Below are 20,825 nucleotides of genomic sequence, written 5' to 3'. Positions count from 1 at the left end.
GCTTTTTCTTAATCCCTCCTTATTATCCAACATTTTTGCTTATCCAATGTTCTGCTGACCCGTTTATCTTGGGTAAGTGAGACTCTACTGTATGTCGAATAATATCCAAGGCCAGACGGGAAACAGTCAGGGCCAGCTAACACCTCCCAACAGAGGATTCCCCCAGGCAGGAAGCAGCCAGGCTTTGAAGCTGAAAGGCCATTCAATGCTAATTGCAACATTCACACTTCCTTTCTACAGACAAGAGTTCTTTCCTCCACCCTGGACATCATTCCATAGATATATAAACCCCACGTGCCTAGTTTTCCAACAGACCTCACAACCTCTGAGGATGCCTGCTATAGATGTGGGCGAAACGTCAGGAGAGAATGCGTCTGGAACATAGCCGTACAGTCCGGATAATGCACAGCAACCCATGAAAGCCTTCGACAATACAGAAATGAGACAGACAGCCTACTGAATTAAATTTACCTTCAGAATTTCCTCCTGTGGATCCAAGGAAAAAGGCGAAACCGAAAATTATCCAGAGATGAGGGAATCCCCTAAAAAGAAAGAAAGATATATTTCAGTTCCAAAAACATGTAAAACAGACATTCAAGGCAGAAAATGAAGCAGTTTCTTCTCTCCCATCCTACTCTAAGTCAGGCATGGGTAAACCTGGAGACTCCAAATGTTTTGGACTGCAACTCCCACCATTCCTAACAGCCTCAGGCCCATTCCTTTTCCCCCTCAGCCGCTTAAGCAGCTGAGGGGGAAAAGGAATGGGCCTGAGGCTGTTAGGAATGGTGGGAGTTGCAGTCCAAAACACCTGAAGGATCCAAGTTCACCCACGCCTGTCATAAAGCATTCTTGCTCCTTGTTCCTTAACCATTACACAAAGGAAAACTTGGCGCTGCCCAGCTCGTATCTGTAAGACTGTATGGCACAGCATCCAGCCAATTTTCCAAGCCAAAGCTGACATAATGTCAGCATATGCATACATGCGTGTTTCTGTTTCTCTCTGCTTGTGTCTGCTTGTGTGAGCACAACAAGGGTGGGTGTAATGATGACTCCATGTGGGCTGCTTCCAAAACTTTTATGTTGTATGAGACACTAAAAAGAGCTAGAAAATGCTAAGGAAAAGGAAGGGGACACAACATACACAAAATCCCACCTCTGAGAATAAACAAAATGCAACATTCATTTCTCACGCCTGTAAACAGAAATGTATGGGGGTCACCATGAGTCACCTTGGGGAGATAGGGCGGATACAAATAAAGTTTTATATTATTATTATTTATTGCAGCTGGCTACTAACCAGCTGTGCCGGGCTGTGGCGCAGTTAGTTAGTAGCCAGCTACAATAAATCACTACTGATCGCAAAGTCATGAGTTCGAAGCCCCGGTCGGATTGAGTGCCCGACCATTAAATAGCCTAGCTCGTTGTTTACCTAAGCAACCCGGAAGACAGTTGTATCTGTCAAATAGGAAATTTAGGGACCACTTATGTGGGGAGGCTAATTTAATTTAATCATAAAAATGTCCAGCAGCATGCATGCGGAAGAATAAGGAAGTTGTCCATCAAGGACTCGGTGTCACAGTGGATGATGACGCAGCAGCTCCCCCTGTGGCCGGAATCGAGCATACTCTCATGAAGCCAGAAGCTGGAAACTGTTAAATAGCCTCTGTGTCTTTGTCCGTGTGTAGTATGTCTAATAATAGCACTGAATGTTTGCCATGTATAGGTACATTGTGATCCGCCCTGAGTCCCCTTCGGGGTGGGAAGGGTGGAATATAAATACTGTAAATAAATAAAAAATAAATAAATACATTATTACTATTACTATTATTATTACTTGAAACACAAGTTGAGTCCACAGCAGACACTCTGCTGGCTGTTATTACTATAATGATTACTATTATTATTATTATTATTACTAGAGTTGACTAGCACCTTGAAGGCACAGACAGAGACACAAGGGCTGATGGTTGAGAAGTTTCTGCATCTGTTAGGCAATGAATCCACTCTGGCTTTCAGTCCAGACCTTAAAAGGGGGGTAAGCAATTGCATGGGGCACAAAACATAGAAGTTGGTGGGCTTTGAAGGACTGGTGTGAACCTTCAGGGGCCACATACAGCCCAAAATCTGATATTTGCCCACTCTTACTTTAAAAGGAGTTATCCAAGGTACCTAACCTATTTGGGGAATAGGTTTGGGGTTTTTGGAAACCAGATATTGCATTTAGCCCTCATGGCAGTACCAATTTGTAGGATTATTCCTTGCCTAAGAAAACCCTCTGAAATGGGGTCACCAGAAATCAACAGGAGTCCTGAAGGCACATACAGACACAACAAGAAGAAGCAACTTCCTGGAACTCTGCCATTCTCTTAAGCTTTCCAGGCACTCCATCCAGAAAGTTGGCCATGCTGCCCTTCTCTCTCACTCAGTCACCCTGCTCTTTCCTTTCTCCTTCCATTGCAAATTCCCAGGGGCTTCCTCCCCGTTCCCCTCTCACTCGCTCTTGACAGCTGCCGTCTGCCTGCTGGCCTCTCTCCCTTGGAGCCTGCTCCAGAGCCAGGCAGGTGTTTCCCCTCCAAAGGCTGAAGAAACCCAGCTCCTCCCTTGTAGGGAAGGTAAGCCTGGGCAAAAGTGTGTGTGTGTGTGGGGGGGGAGGTGAGTAATTACCAAGACTTCCAGACATGCCGAAGCCAAGTCTGGGCAAAACGGAAATGTTTTGGCATATTTTCCCCCCTGAAGCAAACACACACCTTTCTGCAGCTCCAACCACAGACGGCCCACATCACTGCTCCAAGTGCCCTGTTCTTTCCTTCTTTTTAATTGCAAAAGTAAAAGGAAACCTGAGGGTCGGCTTTTTTATGGTGTCAGAAGCAACTTGAGAACGTACTGAGAGAATTGGCGGTCTACAGAGACGTTGCCCAGGGGATGCCCAAATGTGTTACCATCCTGCTGGGAGGCTTCTCTCATGTCCCTGCAAGCTAGAGCTGACAGATGGGAGCTCTCCCCATCTCACAGATTTAAACCGGCAACCTTCAGGTCAGCAGTCCAGCCAGAACAAGGGTTTAACCCTCTGTGCCACCACTGCTCCAAGAGGGTCTTGGATGAGAGAGTCGACATGATGGGGTCATTTGAGCATTAAACTATAGCATGGGGCATGAATGTTTGATTCCCCGCTTGGCCATGGAAACCCACCGGGTGACTTTGGGCGAGGCACACACTCTCAGCCCATAAACCGGAAACCACTTGAAGGCACAACAAAAAAGGGCTTGGGCTGTGGTGCAGGCTGGAGAGCAAGCCAGCTGTAACCAGCTGCAATGAATCACTCTGACCAGGAGGTCATGAGTTCGAGGCCCGCTCGGAGCCTATGTTTGTCTTGTCTTTGTTCTATGTTAAAAGGCATTGAATGTTTGCCTATATGTGTAATGTGATCCACCCTGAATCCCCTTCGGGGTGAGAAGGGCGGAATATAAATGCTGTAAATAAATAAATAAATAAATAGGCAAGCACATATCTGCTTAGCACAGATCAGGCCATGACGGATATGGTGGTCTATTAGTGCAATAATTCTGCAGTGTGAATGGGCCCTGGGTCAGAGGCTGTCATTTTTAACACCCATGTTCATAGAATCATAGAATCCTAGAGTCAGAAGAAACCTCGTGGGCCATCCAGTCCAACCCCTTCCTGCCAAGAAGAAGGAAAATTGCATTCAAAGCACCCCTGACAGATGGCTGTCCAGCCTCTGCTTAAAAGCCTCCAAAAGAGCCTCGAACACACTCCGGGGCAGAGAGTTCCACTACTGAACAGCTCTCATAGTTAGGAAATTCTTCCTAATCTTCAGTTGGAATCTTCTTTCCTGTAATTTGAAGCCATTGTTCTGTGTTCTAGTCTCCAGGGAAGCAGAAAATAAGCTTGCTCTCTCCTCCCTATGACTTCCCCTCACCTCTTGATCCCTGGCCCTCATCATGTGGGAATAAAGTGGTGGCACGACTTTTCTAGATCTAGGCACTAGACTCCTATTGATGCAGGCCAAAATTCCATTGGCATTTTGAGCTGCCGCATCACATTGTTGGCTCACGTTTAACTTGTTCCCCACGAGGACTCCAAGATCTACCTATTCAGATAAAATGATCTGTGTTGCCTATCTGAAGAGGGATCTCAGTGATTGGGGTGTCCTGTCCATCTTCCTCCCACTCCCAACCCCTTCGGCCAAAATGAAAGAACCCCAAAGCATCTCTTCAGTCAAGGGAGTATCTACAAATCATTATCCAGCCTGGTAACGCAAAGCAGACAGGCTTAACCCTTTATTGGCTGCTACTTGTCCCGCTAGATGAAAGAACACCGGGAGGAGACAGAAACTTTTCCGCTTCTACTACTATAAGTGGTTGTTATTATAGTGTTGTTACTGGCTATTAGGAATGGTAGAAATTGGAGGTCCAAAACACCTGGAGGGCCAAAGTTTGCCCATGCCTGGTGTAGAATGGATCCACTTTAACCGCCTTGTTTCAATGTTATGGGGTCATGGGTGTTGTAGTTTTCCAAGGTCTTGAGCCTTCTCTGCCAAAGAATGCCGGTGCCTCAGCAAACTACAAGTCCAATTATCGCATAGCAAGGGGGGTTGACCATTAAATTCCAAATGAATTTAAGCAACCCAATGAAGTTCAACAGGGACAAATGAAAGATATTCCACTTAGACAGAAAAAATGAAATGCAAAGATACAGAATGGGGGACAAAGCCTGCTATGGGGTCACGGGTGTTGTAGTTTTCCAAGGTCTTGAGCCTTCTCTGCCAAAGAATGGGGGTGCCTCAGCAAACTACAAGTCCAATTATCGCATAGCATGGAGCGATGACCATTGAATTCCAAATGAATTTAACTAACCCAATGAAGTTCACCAGGGACAAATGCAAGTTACTCCACTTAGGCAGAAAAAATGGAATGCAAAGATACAGAATGGGGGACGAAGCCTGCTATGGGGTCATGGGTGTTGTAGTTTTCCAAGGTCTTGAGCCTTCTCTGCCAAAGAATGCTGGTGCTGCAGCAAACTACAAGTCCCATAAGCACATAACATAGAGTGATGACTAAATCAAATCAAATCACGTTTTATTGATTAGCCCATCAGCCGTATCAAAACATTTAACACATAGACATACATACAACATACAACATACAACCCGTGGTAAAAAAAGAAGTTAAAATAAACAAGCTGTTAACAAGACCCCGTTCAGGTCAAATATCTGCATCACCTGCACAGTTTACCCCAATTGATTCCAGATATGCAATTCTCAGTTGTGTGGCTTTGAATAGGAAAAGGGCTGTTTTGTGTGTTATTTTAGGATTCTGGCCGGCCAACAAAAATGAAATTTTAATATGTGGGTCCCAGTGTGTTTTGTGAATAATGTATGGCCCGAGGCATTGGTGTCTCTCTTTCTTATACAATTCACAGCTGAACAAAACATGTGCGATATCCTCCACCTCTGATGCTCCACAAATACAAAATCGTTCGTTGTATGGAACTTGATTAAACCTTCCGTGTTTGACCATCGTATCCAGCTGCTCAAAACGGGCTCTGGTAAATACCCTCCTGAGGTGTTTAGGCATTTCTGTCTTTAGATACCTGGCTGTTTGGAAAGTATGTTTAAAATGGCTTAACCATTTCAATGAGCCAGCTTTACTCAGGGTAGCAATGTCTTTTTGGCCTTCTATATCCAGTACTCGTTGAGCCACTATTTTTGGGTCTAGTTCTTCTAAGAGATTTGGATACCGAATCGGAAGTCCACAACTACTAATGTATTTTGTCAGATGAACTAGCCAAGAGGACTGATGTTGATTTTCTATCTGCTCTAACAGGCACAGTTTTGGCAGTCTATCATTTGCCATGGCAATCAATTTTATCCAGTACTTGTAGGCCCTGATTTTAGATAAGCCATCAACTGTGTATACTCCCAGTTCCGCTCTTACTGCAGCAGCTGGGGTCGTCCTGTCTACTCCTAGAAAACTTCGCAGGTGCTGTGATTGTGATTGCTCTAATAATGGTACCTGGTTTAGACCCCAAACTTCAGCTCCATATAAAAGCATGGGGGTAACCTTTGCTTTATACACTTTAAGAAGTGGGTCTAAAGATCCTGGTTGGCTGTGAGTTGTTAATTTAAGCAGTTGGTTTACACGTACTCTTGCCCTGACTGAGCCGGTCTCAGAAAAACCAATTCCCAGGTATGTGAAAGTGCAAACTTGCTCTATTGATTCACCATCCAGGAACCATCTATGTCTGTTATGTCGTTTGCCAAATACCATTATTTTTGATGACTATTAAATTCCAAATGAATTTAACTAACCCAATGAAGTTCCCCAGGGACAAATGCTAGATACTCCACTTAGGCAGAAAAAATGGAATGCAAAGATATAGAATGGGGGGCGGGGCCTGGCCCGACAGCAGGACGTGTGAAAAGGATCTTGGAATTCTCGTGGACAACAAATTAAACATGAGCCTAGAATGTGATGTGGCGGCAAAAAAAGCCAATGGGATTTTGGCCTGCATAAATAGGATTTGGAAGTCCAAAACACTTGGAGGGCCAAAGTTTGCCGATGCCTGGTGTAGAATGGATCCACTTTAACCGTCTTGTTTCAATGTTATGGGGTCATGGGTGTTGTAGTTTTCCAAGGTCTTGAGCCTTCTCTGCCAAAGAATGCTGGTGCCTCACCAAACTACAAGTCCCACGAGCGCATAGCATGGAGTGATGACCATTAAATTCCAATGCGCTGCAGCACCAGCAGCAGCAGCAGCAGCAGCCAAAAAAAAAGCCAATGGGATTTTGGCCTGCATAAAGAGGAGTATAGTGTCTAGATCCAGGGATGTCATAGGTCTGGAGAATAAGCCCTATGAGGAGCGGCTGAAAGAGCTGGGCATGTTTAGCCTGCAGAAGAGAAGGCTGAGAGGAGACATGATAGCTATGTATAAATATGTGAGGGGAAGTCATAGGGAGGAGGGAGGGAGCTTATCTTTTGCTGCTTTGGAGACTAGGACATGGAACAATGGCTTCAAACTGTAGGAACTGTCATCTTCCTGCTTCTTGGCAGGGGTTGGACTGTATGGCCCGTGAGGTCTCTTCCAACTCTATGATTCAATGACATCCCTCAAAGAGGAGCTCCGAGTGCTTCTTCTGAAGCAGCTTCCCCTATTGCTTTGGCTCAGCCTTATGATGTAAATCTAATGCGCACTGCGCAGCCTAATTTTGACAAGGTGATTTAGCCAAAGCAGGGTGAGTGTTAGATTCAAGTAAATCTATCTATATCTATCTATATATCGATATACAGTAGAGTTTCACTTATCCAACTCTCACTTATCCAAGGTTCTGGATTATCCAATGCATTTTTGTAGTCAATGTTTTCAATATATCATGATATTTTTGTGCTAAATTCGTAAATACAGTAATTACTACATCACATTACTGTGTATTGAATTGCTTTTTCTGTCAATTTCTTGTAAAACATGATGTTTTGGTGCTTAATTTGTAAAATCATAATGTAATTTTATATTTAATGGGCTTTTTTTCTTAATCCCTCCTTGTTATCCAAGATTTTCGCTTATCCAATGTTCTGCCGGCCCATTTATCTTGGATAAGTGAGACTCTACTGTCTATGTATGTAGCTAGCTATCTATTTATCTATCTAGCTATCTAACTATCTTGCTATATAGCTATATCCATAGCTATATCCACATATCCGTCTATATGTCCATCTATATATCTTATCGATCTATGTATCAAAAGTGAATGTTTCTATGTATGTATTTATGTATGTATGCGGTGGGCAATGTTTCTTTCAGCCTTCTGATTGGCCTCCACTTCCACAAGCCACTACGGACCCCCACAAATGACGGACCTGGACCAAACCTGGCACACTGACACCCTCTGCCCCCACCCCATGACCCACTTTACGTTCTGGTGTGGTTTGGGGAGGAATGACCACAGATGATGCGATACACAATACTTTCACCTGCTTTGGATCCGACGCCAGAGGATCACCGCAACCCCCAAGAATGATGGACCTGGACCTGGCACACAAACCCAACATGGCCAACTGTGAATACTGGCAGGATTTGGGGGTCCTGGGAAGGCCCATACTTTGGGGTCACATACATACACACATACACACAGGTGGGACTTGGCACTCACCCCTTGGCTGCTGCTGCTTTGAGTCTTGAGCCGGGTCCCAGCGCCTCCTTCATCCCGTTGTCTTAGTGCATGGTTTCGCCCTGATCCCTCAGAAAGCTGCCGAGATGCGGGCGCATCCTTCCAATAAGAATACCAATAATACTAACAATGATAAGAATAATAAAAGACAAGAAGCAAACCGAGCTTCGGCTTGGCAGTGCTGGGAGGCCGAAGGACTGCTGCTCCTCTCTTTTCTTCTTTATGGTCTCAGATGCTGCTCCTCTCTTTCTTCTTTTCTTCTTTATGGTCTCAGATGCTGCTCCTCTCTTTTCTTCTTTATGGTCTCAGATGCTGCTCCTCTCTTTCTTCTTTTCTTCTTTATGGTCTCAGATGCTGCTCCTCTCTTTTCTTCTTTATGGTCTCGGATGCTTCTGCTTCTTCCTCGCCAGAGGTTTTAATCCCATTTAAGTCTCCGATTGCAACCGCCTGGGGGAACAACGAGGGGAAGGAGAGGACGGGCACCTTGAGAAGCCAGCGACCAGAAGACCCATCATCCTCAATCCAGAACTTTTCCCTTGATCCCTCAGCACACACATCCACACACTCACTGCTTCTCCCCCTTCCTTATTAGGATTTCAAACCCCAAGAACCTCTCTCTTTCCAAAGCCAAAGGAGGTTGCTTTCCTTGGCGGGGGTGGGTTTTCCCACCACTCCATCCGCATCTATGAATCCTTCCTGCAGAGTGCTGAGTTGATTCTTGGTGGCTTTAGCTTTTCATTGATTCTTTTGCCTCGCTGCTGCTTCTCCTGCTTTAGGAAGAGGTTTGCAAACAGTTGCCTTTTTGCAAGCACACCGTTGCCGCTGGTTCTTCGAGAATGGGAAAGACAAAAAAACTGCCTGGTGGGCTTTTTTTTTCTTTTTTGCAAAGGAGAGAGAGAGAAAGAGGGAGGGAAAGAGAAAAAAGGATTCGGAGAAATGTGGAAGGGAGGTGAAGAATTTACAACACACACAAAAAAACCCTCCAAGTTTTCCCCCCTCATTGCTCTTTGCTGCCCTCTAGTGTAACAGTGAAGGTGTTGCTGGGAACTGCTTCAAGAAGTTGAAATTGAAGGGGTGGTTTTTAATCATAATAATCACAATAACAATAAAGGGTAATGATAATAATAATAATAATAATAATAATAATAATAATAATAATAATAATAATAATGATGATGATGATGATGTATATATATACCGCCCTATCTCCTCAAGGGACTCAGGGCGGTTTCCAATATAGCAGAAACATACAAGAAGTTAAAACCATACAGCAATTAGGACATTATACCATATAAACATAAATAAATAAAACATATAATCAGTAACAAGAATTAAAATCTAATGACAAAAACATAAATAATCCAGATACAATAATCAGGATTCAGCATTGGGGGAGGCTAACTATAAGGTGCTAGTGAGTTTTTTGGGCTCGCTGTCCAAGTTCCAGAAGCATTCTCTCCTGAAGTTTCACCCACATCTATGGCAGCCATCCTCAGAGATTGTGAGGTCTGTTGAAAACTAAGCAAGTGGGGTTTATAAATCTGTGGAATAATTTCCAGGGTGGGAGAAAGAACTCTAGCATGTTGGAGGCAAGTGTGAATGTTGCAATTATTTATTTATTTATTTCCAATATTTCTATCCCACCCTTCTCACCCGAAGGGACTCACTGAATAGCCTCGCAAAGCCTGACTGCTTCCTGCCTGGGGGAATCCTTTGCTGGGAGGCGTTAGCTGGGCTCTCACCTCTGCAGGTGTCTACCATATACCACACATCTGTTGACAAGTCTACATTGGGACCACCAAAGGCAGCAACATTGCCCAAACACGAATCAAGAAACACAAAAAGCACAGCAGACTAAGATCCAACCAGAGGCAACCACTGACCGCATTGACAAGCTGATGAAGAAACACAACCTACAAACTACAAACGATCTACAGACCCACTAAGAAAATCCAACAAATGCTCTGTTCAACAAAGGACAAGAGGGACCACTCTCACAATCACCATGTCAGACTACACAGAGAAGCCACTGAAACCTACAAGGAAACAATCAGGGCCAGTTAACACCTCCCAACAAAGGATTCCCCCAAGCAGAAAGCAGCCAAGCTTTGAAGCTGTAAGGTTATTCAGTGCTAATCAAGGTGGCCAATGGCAACATTCGCACTTGCCTCCAACAGACATGAGTCCTTTCTCCCACCCTGGACATCATTCCACAGGTATATGAAACCCACTTGCCTAGTTTCCAACAGACCTCACAACCTCTGAGGATGCCTGCCACAGAGGCAGGTGACACATCAGGAGAGAATGCTTCTGGAACGTGGCCAGACAGTCCGGAAAACGCACAGCAACTTGGTTTTATCTCTATCTAATCCTTTCTTCTGAACTCCCTGGAATATTAAATCAAACTCTATTCATTACTATCCACAGGAGAAACAGAATAATAATAATAATAATAATAATAATAATAATAATAATAATAATAATAATAATAATAACAACAACAACAACTTTATTTTTATACCCCGCCCCATCTCCCCGAAGGGACTCTGGGTGGCTTACATGGGGCCTAGCCCGATAAAACAATCAAATATCAATGATACAACAATAAAACAATTATACCAATAAAACCTCAATTATCAGTAAAACAATCGATAAAATCGACATGAAGCATACAATATTAAAACAGGAGAGTTGCCAGACTGAAAACTGGGGACAGTTCCTGTATCAGGTGAGAAGCAAAGCCTGCTGCATTTTCCTTTCCTGTACAGATATTCAATGTGTCCTACACAGCGCTTTAAAGTTTCCACTCTGGAAATCCTAAATACAGTATCCTAAACCGTACTGCTACCTTTTGCTTTCATTTCATCCAACACACACACACCATTTGGGATGCATATTGCATACTTACTTTGCAGCTAGAAGACTCCAATGAGCATCCATTGGTTTCAGCTGATGTTTCTTTTCCCAGTCTGATCGCTTGCAGATCAGTTTCCCTTTTCCAACAGATTCAGACAGAAACTGTACCTTGTGCACCAAGACGTCCAAATCTCACAATCCAGGCATCCTTGGCTCCTCACAAAGTACCCTGGTTGGAATAAGGCAGGTGCCTTTGCCCTGCGGCTTTCTTTGAAACGAGGCTGGGAAAGGCCAGCCCATGGAGGAATGGATGAGGTGGCCCCGATGTTTGCAGAGAGGTGGAGATGGAGCCGGGGGCTGCTGGTGTGTAGGTCCAGAGAGGTGTGTTTCTCACAAGCCGCCCCTTGTGCTTTTAAAGAGCGGCAAGGGCTCGGGCTTTGGGGGAGTCGGATGGTGCCAGGTGTCTGGTTTCAGCTCTCCAGCTAATGAGCAAGCAGGCCGGTCTCTGGGAAGGCTGCTGTGTTTTGGTGGAGAATCATACAACAAGGCATACAAGGACAAGGCATGCAAGTGACCTGACCTGCAGACAGGCGAAGGAAGCCACTGTATGGACCCTTGGTTCCCAATGTGTGGGGCAACTTTATTTTTAAGGGGGCAATCCCAAAATGAGTTATTAACAGCAATTTATTATTATTATTATTATTATTATTATTATTGACACAAAGACAGAATATGACACAAAAAATGAGATATACCGTATATACTCGAGGATAAGCCTAATTTTACCACAAAAAACTGGGGAAAGATTGACTCCAGTATAAGCCGAGATACCAATAAAATTACATTAATTGAGGCATCAGTAGTTTAAATGTTTTTGAATCTTTACATCAAACTGTAATTTAAGATATGACTGTTCGACTCTGATTAAATCATTATTTTCATCTTCTTCAATGTAAATGTGTTTATGTATCCTTTTAATAATAATAGAGTGAAATAATAAAAGTAATAATAACAATAATAAATGCAGTAAAATAATAAATGTAATAATAAATAGAGTAAAATAATAAATGTATTAATAATAATAAATAGAGTAAAATAAATGTAAAAGTTACAACAATAATAAATCTAATAATAAAAATTAATAGAGTAAAATAATAAATGTAACAATACCAATAGAGAAAAATAATAAATATACCATATATTCTCGAGTATAAGCCAATCTGAATATAAGCCCACCAGGGCCCTCACCCGAGTATAAGCCGAGGAGGGTTTTTTTTTTCAGTCCTAAAAAAGGGCTGAAAAACTAGACTTATACTCGAGTATATACAGTATATGCTGGATTGTTATTATTATATTATTTTGCCTTTCTAATGCTTCTAGGGGTCTCCTATACAGTATATAAATATACTGTATTTACTCCAATCTAGGAGCCCTCAATTGCGCAACAGGTTAAATCGCTGAGCTGCTGAACTTGCTGATAATAAGGTCAATGGAATCCAGGGGAGTGGGTGGAGCTCCCACTGTTAGCCCCAGCTTCTGCCAACCTAGTAGTTTGAAAGCATCCAAATGTGAGTAGATCAATAGGTACTGCTTCTGTGGGAAGGTAATGGCACTCCATGCAGTCATGCTAATGGCCACATGACCTTGGAGGTGTCTATGGACAACGCCAGCTCTTCGGCTTAGAAATGGAGATGAGCACCAACCCCCAGAGTCGGACACGACTGGACTTGATGTCAGGGGAAACAATTACCTTTACCTTACTCCAATCTAATGCTCATTAGATAATAATATATAATGATATATATCATTTATATATTATTATATTATATATAATAACATTTTATTTATGTTCCACCCTTCTCCCCGAGGAGACTCAGAATGGATTACAGTATATAAACAAACACAGGCAAACATTAAATACCTTGATTACAATGACATGCAATGCAGTAGAATTAGACACAGTATTCAAGGTGAGGTCTGACCAAGACAGAATAGAAGATTTTTCCCTTCATCTTATTTGAAGTGGGATGGAATTCTACTTTTGCAAATGTCTTTACAAGCATTTAACTAATTTGTTGTTGTACATCTTCAAGTTGTTTCTGACTTATAGCGACCCGGAGGCAAACATTAAGGTTTTTCTTAGCAAGGTTTGTTCAGAAGAGGTTTGCCTTTGCCTTCCTTGGATGTTTACTTTCCCCTCAAAAAGCATGTTTATATAGAAAGGCCGCATGGATTCCCTGAAAACAAGCTGGAAGCCTCGCCCAAAAGGTGGGCATGAAAGGGCTACTTTTGCAACGAAACCCCCTTGCCAACTGGCTGTGGTTAAGGCCCACGCCTTCTGTGTATGTATGCTATTAAAGTACCTGTATGCTGAATACATGAAGTTTGTGAGTAAACCAATTATGTTACTTTTAAAGAAGTGTGCTCATTTTGGTCTCTTGAGAGCATGATTTAAAGACAAATCTATTTAAAGGGAGAGTAGATTTTTTGGGCAACTGAAGGAACACTTCTGAAACTCTTGCTATATGTGTGTGTGTGTGTGTGTGTGTTTGTGCATCAGCAGATCTTTGTCCCTAATCTAGGTACATCGGTCTAGAAACCTAATTGCCTTGCATGAATGCCATTTTCCCAAAAGGTTATGGCATCGTTTTTCAAAAGGTTGTGACTTCTAACAAGGCCATGCCTTTCCCAAGATCATAACAACTCCAAAAGGTTATGGAGATTTCCATTTTCCAAAAGGCTAAAACCTGCTGCCCTTCTGTCAGCCATGGCCAAGAGCCGTGGCTGAAGATGGCATGATAAAATCAGGCTCCGACTTCAGGCTTTTTGGTGTGGAAAGGCCATTCTTCTGCTGCTGAAATGCCTGATTTTCCTTGAGCTGTCCAATTGCTACGGATGCGATGCCGTTTCAAGCATGACCAGCAGTGGCTGCTTTGATTCTCTTTTGTTTTGTTCCTTTCAAACAGATAAATAAAGAATCAAACGAACCACTTCGTTCCTTCCCAGGACCATGTCCGAAGCTGGAACACTCCCAAGTCTGAGTTCACATCTCTTTGAGGTAGAAAATTTGTGCTACGGAGCAGGAGTGGGCAAATCTAGCTGGTCCAGAGACCCATTTCCTTCCATTGAGACCCTCTGGAGTCTAAATGGACTGCCAAAACGAAAGCTTCTCCAAAACAATGACCGAAAACAACTGTCTATTGTTGCTAAGGTTTGCCCATGCCTGGTGTAGAATGAATCCACTTTAACCGTCTTGTTTCAATGTTATGGGGTCATGGGTGTTGTAGTTTTCCAGGGTCTTGAGCCTTCTCTGCCAAAGAATGCCGGTGCCTCAGCAAACTACAAGTCCCACGAGCGCATAGCATGGAGTGAAGACCATTGAATTCCAAATGAATTTAACTAACCCAATGAAGTTCACCAGGGACAAATGAAAGATATTCCACTTAGACAGAAAAAATGAAATGCAAAGATACAGAATGGGGGATGAAGCCTGCTATGGGGTCATGGGTGTTGTAGTTTTCCAAGGTCTTGAGCCTTCTTTGCCAGAGAATGCCAGTGCCTCAGCAAACTACAAGTCCCACGAGCGCATAACATAGAGTGATGACCATTGAATTCCAAATGAATTTAACTAACCCAATGAAGTTCACCAGGGACAAATGCAAGTTACTCCACTTAGGCAGAAAAAATGGAATGCAAAGATACAGAATGGGGGACGAAGCCTGCTATGGGGTCATGGGTGTTGTAGTTTTCCAAGGTCTTGAGCCTTCTCTGCCAAAGAATGCCGGTGCCTCAGCAAACTACAAGTCCCACAAGCGCATAGCATGAAGCAATGACCATTAAATTCCAAATGAATTTAATTAACCCAATGAAGTTCAACAGGGACAAATGTAAAATACTCCACTTAGGCAGAAAAAATAAAATGGAAAGTTACAGAATGGGGGACGAGGCCTGCTATGGGGTCATGGGTGTTGTAGTTTTCCAAGGTCTTGAGCCTTCTCTGCCAAAGAATGCCGGTGCCTCAGCAAACTACAAGTCCCACAAGCGCATAGCATGAAGCAATGACCATTAAATTCCAAATGAATTTAATTAACCCAATGAAGTTCAACAGGGACAAATGTAAAATACTCCACTTAGGCAGAAAAAATAAAATGGAAAGTTACAGAATGGGGGACGAGGCCTGCTATGGGGTCATGGGTGTTGTAGTTTTCCAAGGTCTTGAGCCTTCTCTGCCAAAGAATGCCGGTGCCTCAGCAAACTACAAGTCCCACAAGCGCATAGCATGAAGCAATGACCATTAAATTCCAAATGAATTTAATTAACCCAATGAAGTTCAACAGGGACAAATGCGAAATACTCCACTTAGGCAGATAATAATGAAATGCAAAGATACAGAATGGGGGACGAAGCCTGCTATGGGGTCACGGGTGTTGTAGTTTTCCAAGGTCTTGAGCCTTCTCTGCCAAAGAATGCCGGTGCCCCAGCAAACTACAAGTCCCACGAGCGCATAGCATGGAGAGATGACCATTAAATTCCAAATGAATTTAACTAACCCAATGAAGTTCACCAGGGACAAACGCAGGATCCTCCACTTAGGCAGAAAAATGAAATGCAAAGATACAGAATGGGGGACAATAGCATAGAGTTTTCCAAGGTCTTCAGCCTTCTCTGCCAAAAAATGCCAGTGCCTCACCAAACTACAAATCCCAGGATTGCATAGCATGGAGCAATGATCATTAATAGCATGCATTGGTCAGTCCTCACTTGAAAGGAACCTGTGTCCAGTCCTAGGCATTGCAATTCAATGAGATGGACAAGCTGGAACCTAACCAGACAAAGGACAGCAACATGATCAAAGCTCTGCAAGCCATGAATCCCTATGAGGAGAGGTTTAGGGATTTGAGGGCATTTAGGTTGAGAGGTGACATCCTAATTACATTTCAGTATTTCAAGGGATGCCATATTAAGGAGGAGGCCAGATTATTTTCTGCAGCTCTAGAAACAAGGACACAAAGAAGCCACGGATTCCATCGACAGGAAAAGAGATTCCGCCAAAACATTGGCAACAATTTCCTAACAGTAAGAGTGGCATATGCTGCTTTGGAGCATGATAGGGTCTCCTTCTCCAGAGGCTGGATGGTCATCTGTTTGGGAGTGCTTGGATTGTGTCTTCCTGCATGGCAAAATGGGCTTGGCCAACTCTATGATTCTAAGCTTTTCCTTCCCAAGAAGAAGCAAATGGATGCCTCTTTTCCTAATTTGACTGATCTTCCTCATAAAAAGAGAGGAGAAAGAAAAAAACCTTTGCCATCTTGACCACTCTCCAAATGGCACCCCAGTTTTCATCTCCAAAGGCTGGATGGTGTGTGAGATGGCAAAGCTTGGTCCTTGCTCAATATCATTTCCTTTCCCGACTGCTGCCAAAAAGCTCCCAAACCTTCAAGAGGCCTTTGACAAATTATGCAGCCTCCAGTGCCATTATTATTATTATTTTGGCTCCCTGGCCAGCGGGGACATGTTTCAACTCCTGCCACTCTTTGATGTCAGATGTTTGGCATACTTTCTCCAAACACTCGGGGCCATTGTTCCTTGACCACCACCTCTCCCTGCGAAAGGAGGGGGTGCCACGGTGGCAAAGGCAAAGCGGGTAGGAGACGCTTCGGGGAATCTGGAATAGTGGGTAATGATTGACCAGCCCTCTCCTCCATCACTGCTTCAGTCTACAAGCTTTGATCGTTTTTGTCGGCCCATTTGTCAATCAAACCTCTGCACATTTGGACAGGAATAAAACAATACTGCAGAGCCGGTGTGATGAAGTGGCGTAGAATCTTAGAGTTGGGAGACACAATCAAATCCTTCCTGACAGATGGCTGTCCAGTCTTTCCTAAAAACCTCCCAAGAAGGAGATCCCACTATACTCTGAAGGAGCATATCCCACTCTCAGATAGTTCTAACTGTCAGGAAGTTCTTCCTAATGTTTAGGTGGAATCTCTTTTCCTGCAAATGGAAATATTATTATTATTAATTAATATTATTAATTAATATTTCCTGTGCCAGTCTGTGGCGCAGGCTGGTTAGCAGCCAGCTGCAATAAATCACTCTGACAAAGAGGTCATGAGTTCGAGGCCAGCCCGTGTCGGGGTGAGCACCTGACAATTAAAAATAAAATATAGCCCCTGCTCGTTGCTGACCTAAGCATCCTGAAAGATAGTTGCATCTATCAAGTAGGAAATTTAGATACCACTTATATGTGGGGAGGCTAATTTACGACACCAAAAAAATCATCCAGCCGCCGTTGGAATGAGGAAGTTGCTGTTGCAGTGGATGATGAAGCAGCTGCTCCCCCTGTGGCCGGAATTGCGCATACCCTCAGGAAGCTGGAAGCTGGAGAAGGTTTAAATTGCCTCTGCATCTGTCTCTGTCTCTGTTCTATGTTATATGGCATTGAATGGTTGCCTTATATGTGTACAATGTGATCCACCCTGAGTCCCCTTCGGGGTGCGAAGGGCAGAATATAAATACTGTAAATAATAATAATAATAATAATTATTATTATTATTATTATTATTATTTCATTTCTATCCCACCTTTCTCCCATGGGTGGGACTCAAAGCAGCGTACAACATATAAAATTCATACAAATTCATCAGACAGCAATACATAATCAATTAAAACATCATATCCCGATATAAAAACCCCAATTAACATATCAATTAAAACAATCCATGGCCCCCATTGTGTGCTAATCTCTAGAGTAGCCAAAAGCAAGCTTGGCCCCTCCTCAATAGGACCTCCTTCCAACATTTAAACATGCCTTGTTATAAAGTTCTAGGTGTGAATGAATACACTAGTAGTAAGGTAAAGGTTTTCCCCTGACATTAAGTCTAGTCGTGTCCATGCTCATCTCCATTTCTAAGCCGAAGAGCCAGCGTTGTCCGTAGGTTGGCAGAAGCTGAGACTAACAGCAGGAGACTGAAATAGAATGCTTTAGAGAACAGATTATTTAAACTATCAACCAGTAAGAAATGTACCTGTATGCTGAATACATGAAGTTTGAAAGTACTGTATTGTATATTGTATGTACTTATAATATTGATAATAATATTATAATGTAATACAATATTATACTAATTAATAATATAAGATAATATTAATTATATATTATATATTAAATGTAATATTACTAATAATATTACCATAAAATTATATAGTACAATATAGTAATTTAATTGCTTATATTGTGCTATGCTAATACAATAGAGTCTCACTTATCCAACACTCGCTTATCCAACGTTCTGGATTATCCAAGGCATTTTTGTAATCAATGTTTTCAATACATCGTGATATTTTGGTGCTAAATTCGTAAATACAGTAATTACTACATAGCATTACTGTGTATTGAACTACTTTTTCTGTCAAATTTGTTGTATAACATGATGTTTTGGTGCTTAATTTGTAAAATCATAACCTAATTTGATGTTTAATAGGCTTTTTCTTACTCTCTCCTTATTATCCAACATATTCGCTTATCCAACATTCTGCCGGCCCGTTTATGTTGGATAAGTGAGACTCTACTGTAATATATTGTATGTACATTTGATTTGTAAGCCACTCTGAGTCTCCTTTGGGGTGAGAAGAGAGGCATATAAATGTAGTAAATAAATAAATATTGTATATACTCGAGTATAAGCCGACCTGAATATAAGCCGAGGCACCTAATTTTATCACAAAACTGGGAAAACCTATTGACTCGAGTATAAGACGAGGGTGGGAAATGCAGCAGCTACTGGCAAATTTCAAAAATAAAAATAAATATAGATACTAATAAAATTGCATTATTTGAGGCATCAATAGGTTAAATGTTTTTGAATGTTTACATAAAATTGTAATCTATGATAATAATAATAATAATAATAATAATAATAATAATTTAATAAGATAAGACTGTCTAAGTTTGATTACCTATATACTTGAGTATAAGCTGACCCAAACATAAGCCAGCCAGGATCCTCACTCGAGTGTAAGCTGAGGGGAGCTTTTTCAGCCCTAAAAAGGGGCTGAAAAACTAGGCTTATACTCGAGTATATACAGTAAATCAACTATTTTTGTTCTCTTGGGAGCATGATTTAAAACAGTATATATATTATGGGAGAGTAGATGTTTTTGGGCAACTGACATAACACTTCTGAAGATTTGCTATGTGTTTTGTGTGTTGGCATATCTTTGTTCCCAACAGTTCAGAGAGATAACTAGGTATATCAGTCTAACAACTGAGAAGCCCAAATTGTCTTGCATGAATACTAGTGGATATTTACCACTAAGGAAAAGATTAACTCAAATGAGTATTTCTCAGGAAGATCATACTTTACAAAAGGGTTGTGATTATACCAAATAGTGTGAATGCCAATTAATCTCCAAAAGGGTCACAATTCCAAAAGGCTATGGAGATTCCTGGTGTTTTTATGATAGACTCAATTAGGAAATGACATTGATCACCCAGGACCAAAAATTGTGTTACATAGTGTTATCAATATCTCCCTCTCTGAAATGCTAGAAGTTTGGGGAAGGAAAGATAATTTTATTTGTGGGACAGAATTCCCTGGGTAATAACTTCTCAACCCCCCCCCCCCAAGAAGCCTCCACCACACTCGGGGCAGAGAGTTCCACTGCTGAACAGCTCTCACCATAAGAAGTTCTTCCTCATGTTCGGGTGAAATCTCCTTTCCTATAGTTTGAAGCCATTGTTCCTCGTCCTAGTCTCCAAGGAGCAGAAAATAAGCTTGCTCCCTCCTCCCTATGACTTCCCCTCACCTCTTGATCCATGGCCCTCATCATGTCTCCTCCCAGTCAGCTCTTTCAGCCACTCCTCACAGGGCTTGTTCTCCAGACCTTTGATCAGCTGAAAAATATGGGGAGACAAATCATTATTCGAGTGAGTAAGGTCCTAAAAATTATCTTAACTTTGGCCGCTATGTTTCCTCTTTACTTTCTGGAAGCAAGGCTGTTTAGTAAATAACAATATAATAATAATAAAACTTTATTTCTAGACCGCCCTCTCTCCCCAGAGGGACTCAGAGCAGTTTCAGTAACATACATATAAATGGCAAACATTCAATGCCACAATTTCATCACTAATATCAAAAGTATAAAATGACAATAACATATGCATTATAATAAAAAATTCCACTTTGGAAAAATAACAAGGGGTCTCTTATAACTCTGGCAGGTTCATAGAGGGAGACATGATTTTTCAGTACTCTGGACCTAAGCCATATGGGGCTTCATCAGTCCTTTGAATTGTGAAATTGGAGAGAGAGAAAAACAAATATTTTTTTATATACTGCAGCATCTTTTTTTTCTGGAATTTCTTACCCCTTTTTTTCTTTTCCAAATCCCATGAATTTGGGGTCACTGCTTTAAAGAGCTCCGGGTGGGGAGAATGTATTTTATGGCTGTTTGAATTGGGAGGCGATGGATAATATTTCTTCTTTCCTTGATAGCCAAACATTAAGTCAATATTTGGATGCCCCATCGTGAAAGCAGCCCTTCCTCCCCAGAGGCCAACAAAATAAAAGCCAGTGATTCAGAGGGACGTTAAAGAAGCTATATATATAATGCATATATTCCCCAGCAGAATCGTATGGCATGGAGGGGAAGTGACCTCACAACCCAAGGTGTCCTGAATGAACAACGCTTTGTTGCTCTTTGGTTTCACTCAGAAATAGGGATGGCTGTGTGTCACTTTGAAAAGGTGATGGTTGAAAAGCAAGAATCCTTCAGGGGACTT

The 20,825-nt window shown here is 42.2% G+C and overlaps 1 protein-coding gene across 2 annotated transcripts in view; it reads right to left on the bottom strand.

Annotated features, from left to right (window-relative positions):
• The window catches only part of col27a1 (collagen type XXVII alpha 1 chain), a 127,538-nt gene extending 115,833 nt beyond the window's left edge, over positions 1 to 11,705 (bottom strand). Inside the window, exons 1-3 of one of the 2 annotated variants that reach the window (XM_016996978.2) lie at positions 11,094 to 11,705; positions 8,168 to 8,632; positions 472 to 542 (exon numbers count right to left, since the gene is read on the bottom strand). In XM_016996978.2, coding sequence (XP_016852467.2) covers positions 472 to 542; positions 8,168 to 8,220 — 124 coding nt within the window. In that variant the 5' untranslated portion in view covers positions 8,221 to 8,632; positions 11,094 to 11,705. Of the gene's footprint in view, positions 1 to 471; positions 543 to 8,167; positions 9,171 to 11,093 lie in introns of those variants that run through there. The other variant, XM_062960436.1, reaches the window with a different exon arrangement.
• Between the last annotated feature and the right edge of the window lie 9,120 nt (positions 11,706 to 20,825).

The sequence above is a fragment of the Anolis carolinensis genome, unplaced genomic scaffold (genome assembly GCF_035594765.1).
Source record: "Anolis carolinensis isolate JA03-04 unplaced genomic scaffold, rAnoCar3.1.pri scaffold_7, whole genome shotgun sequence".
NCBI lineage: Eukaryota > Metazoa > Chordata > Lepidosauria > Squamata > Dactyloidae > Anolis > Anolis carolinensis.
This window is presented reverse-complemented; position numbering and strand designations above follow the sequence as displayed.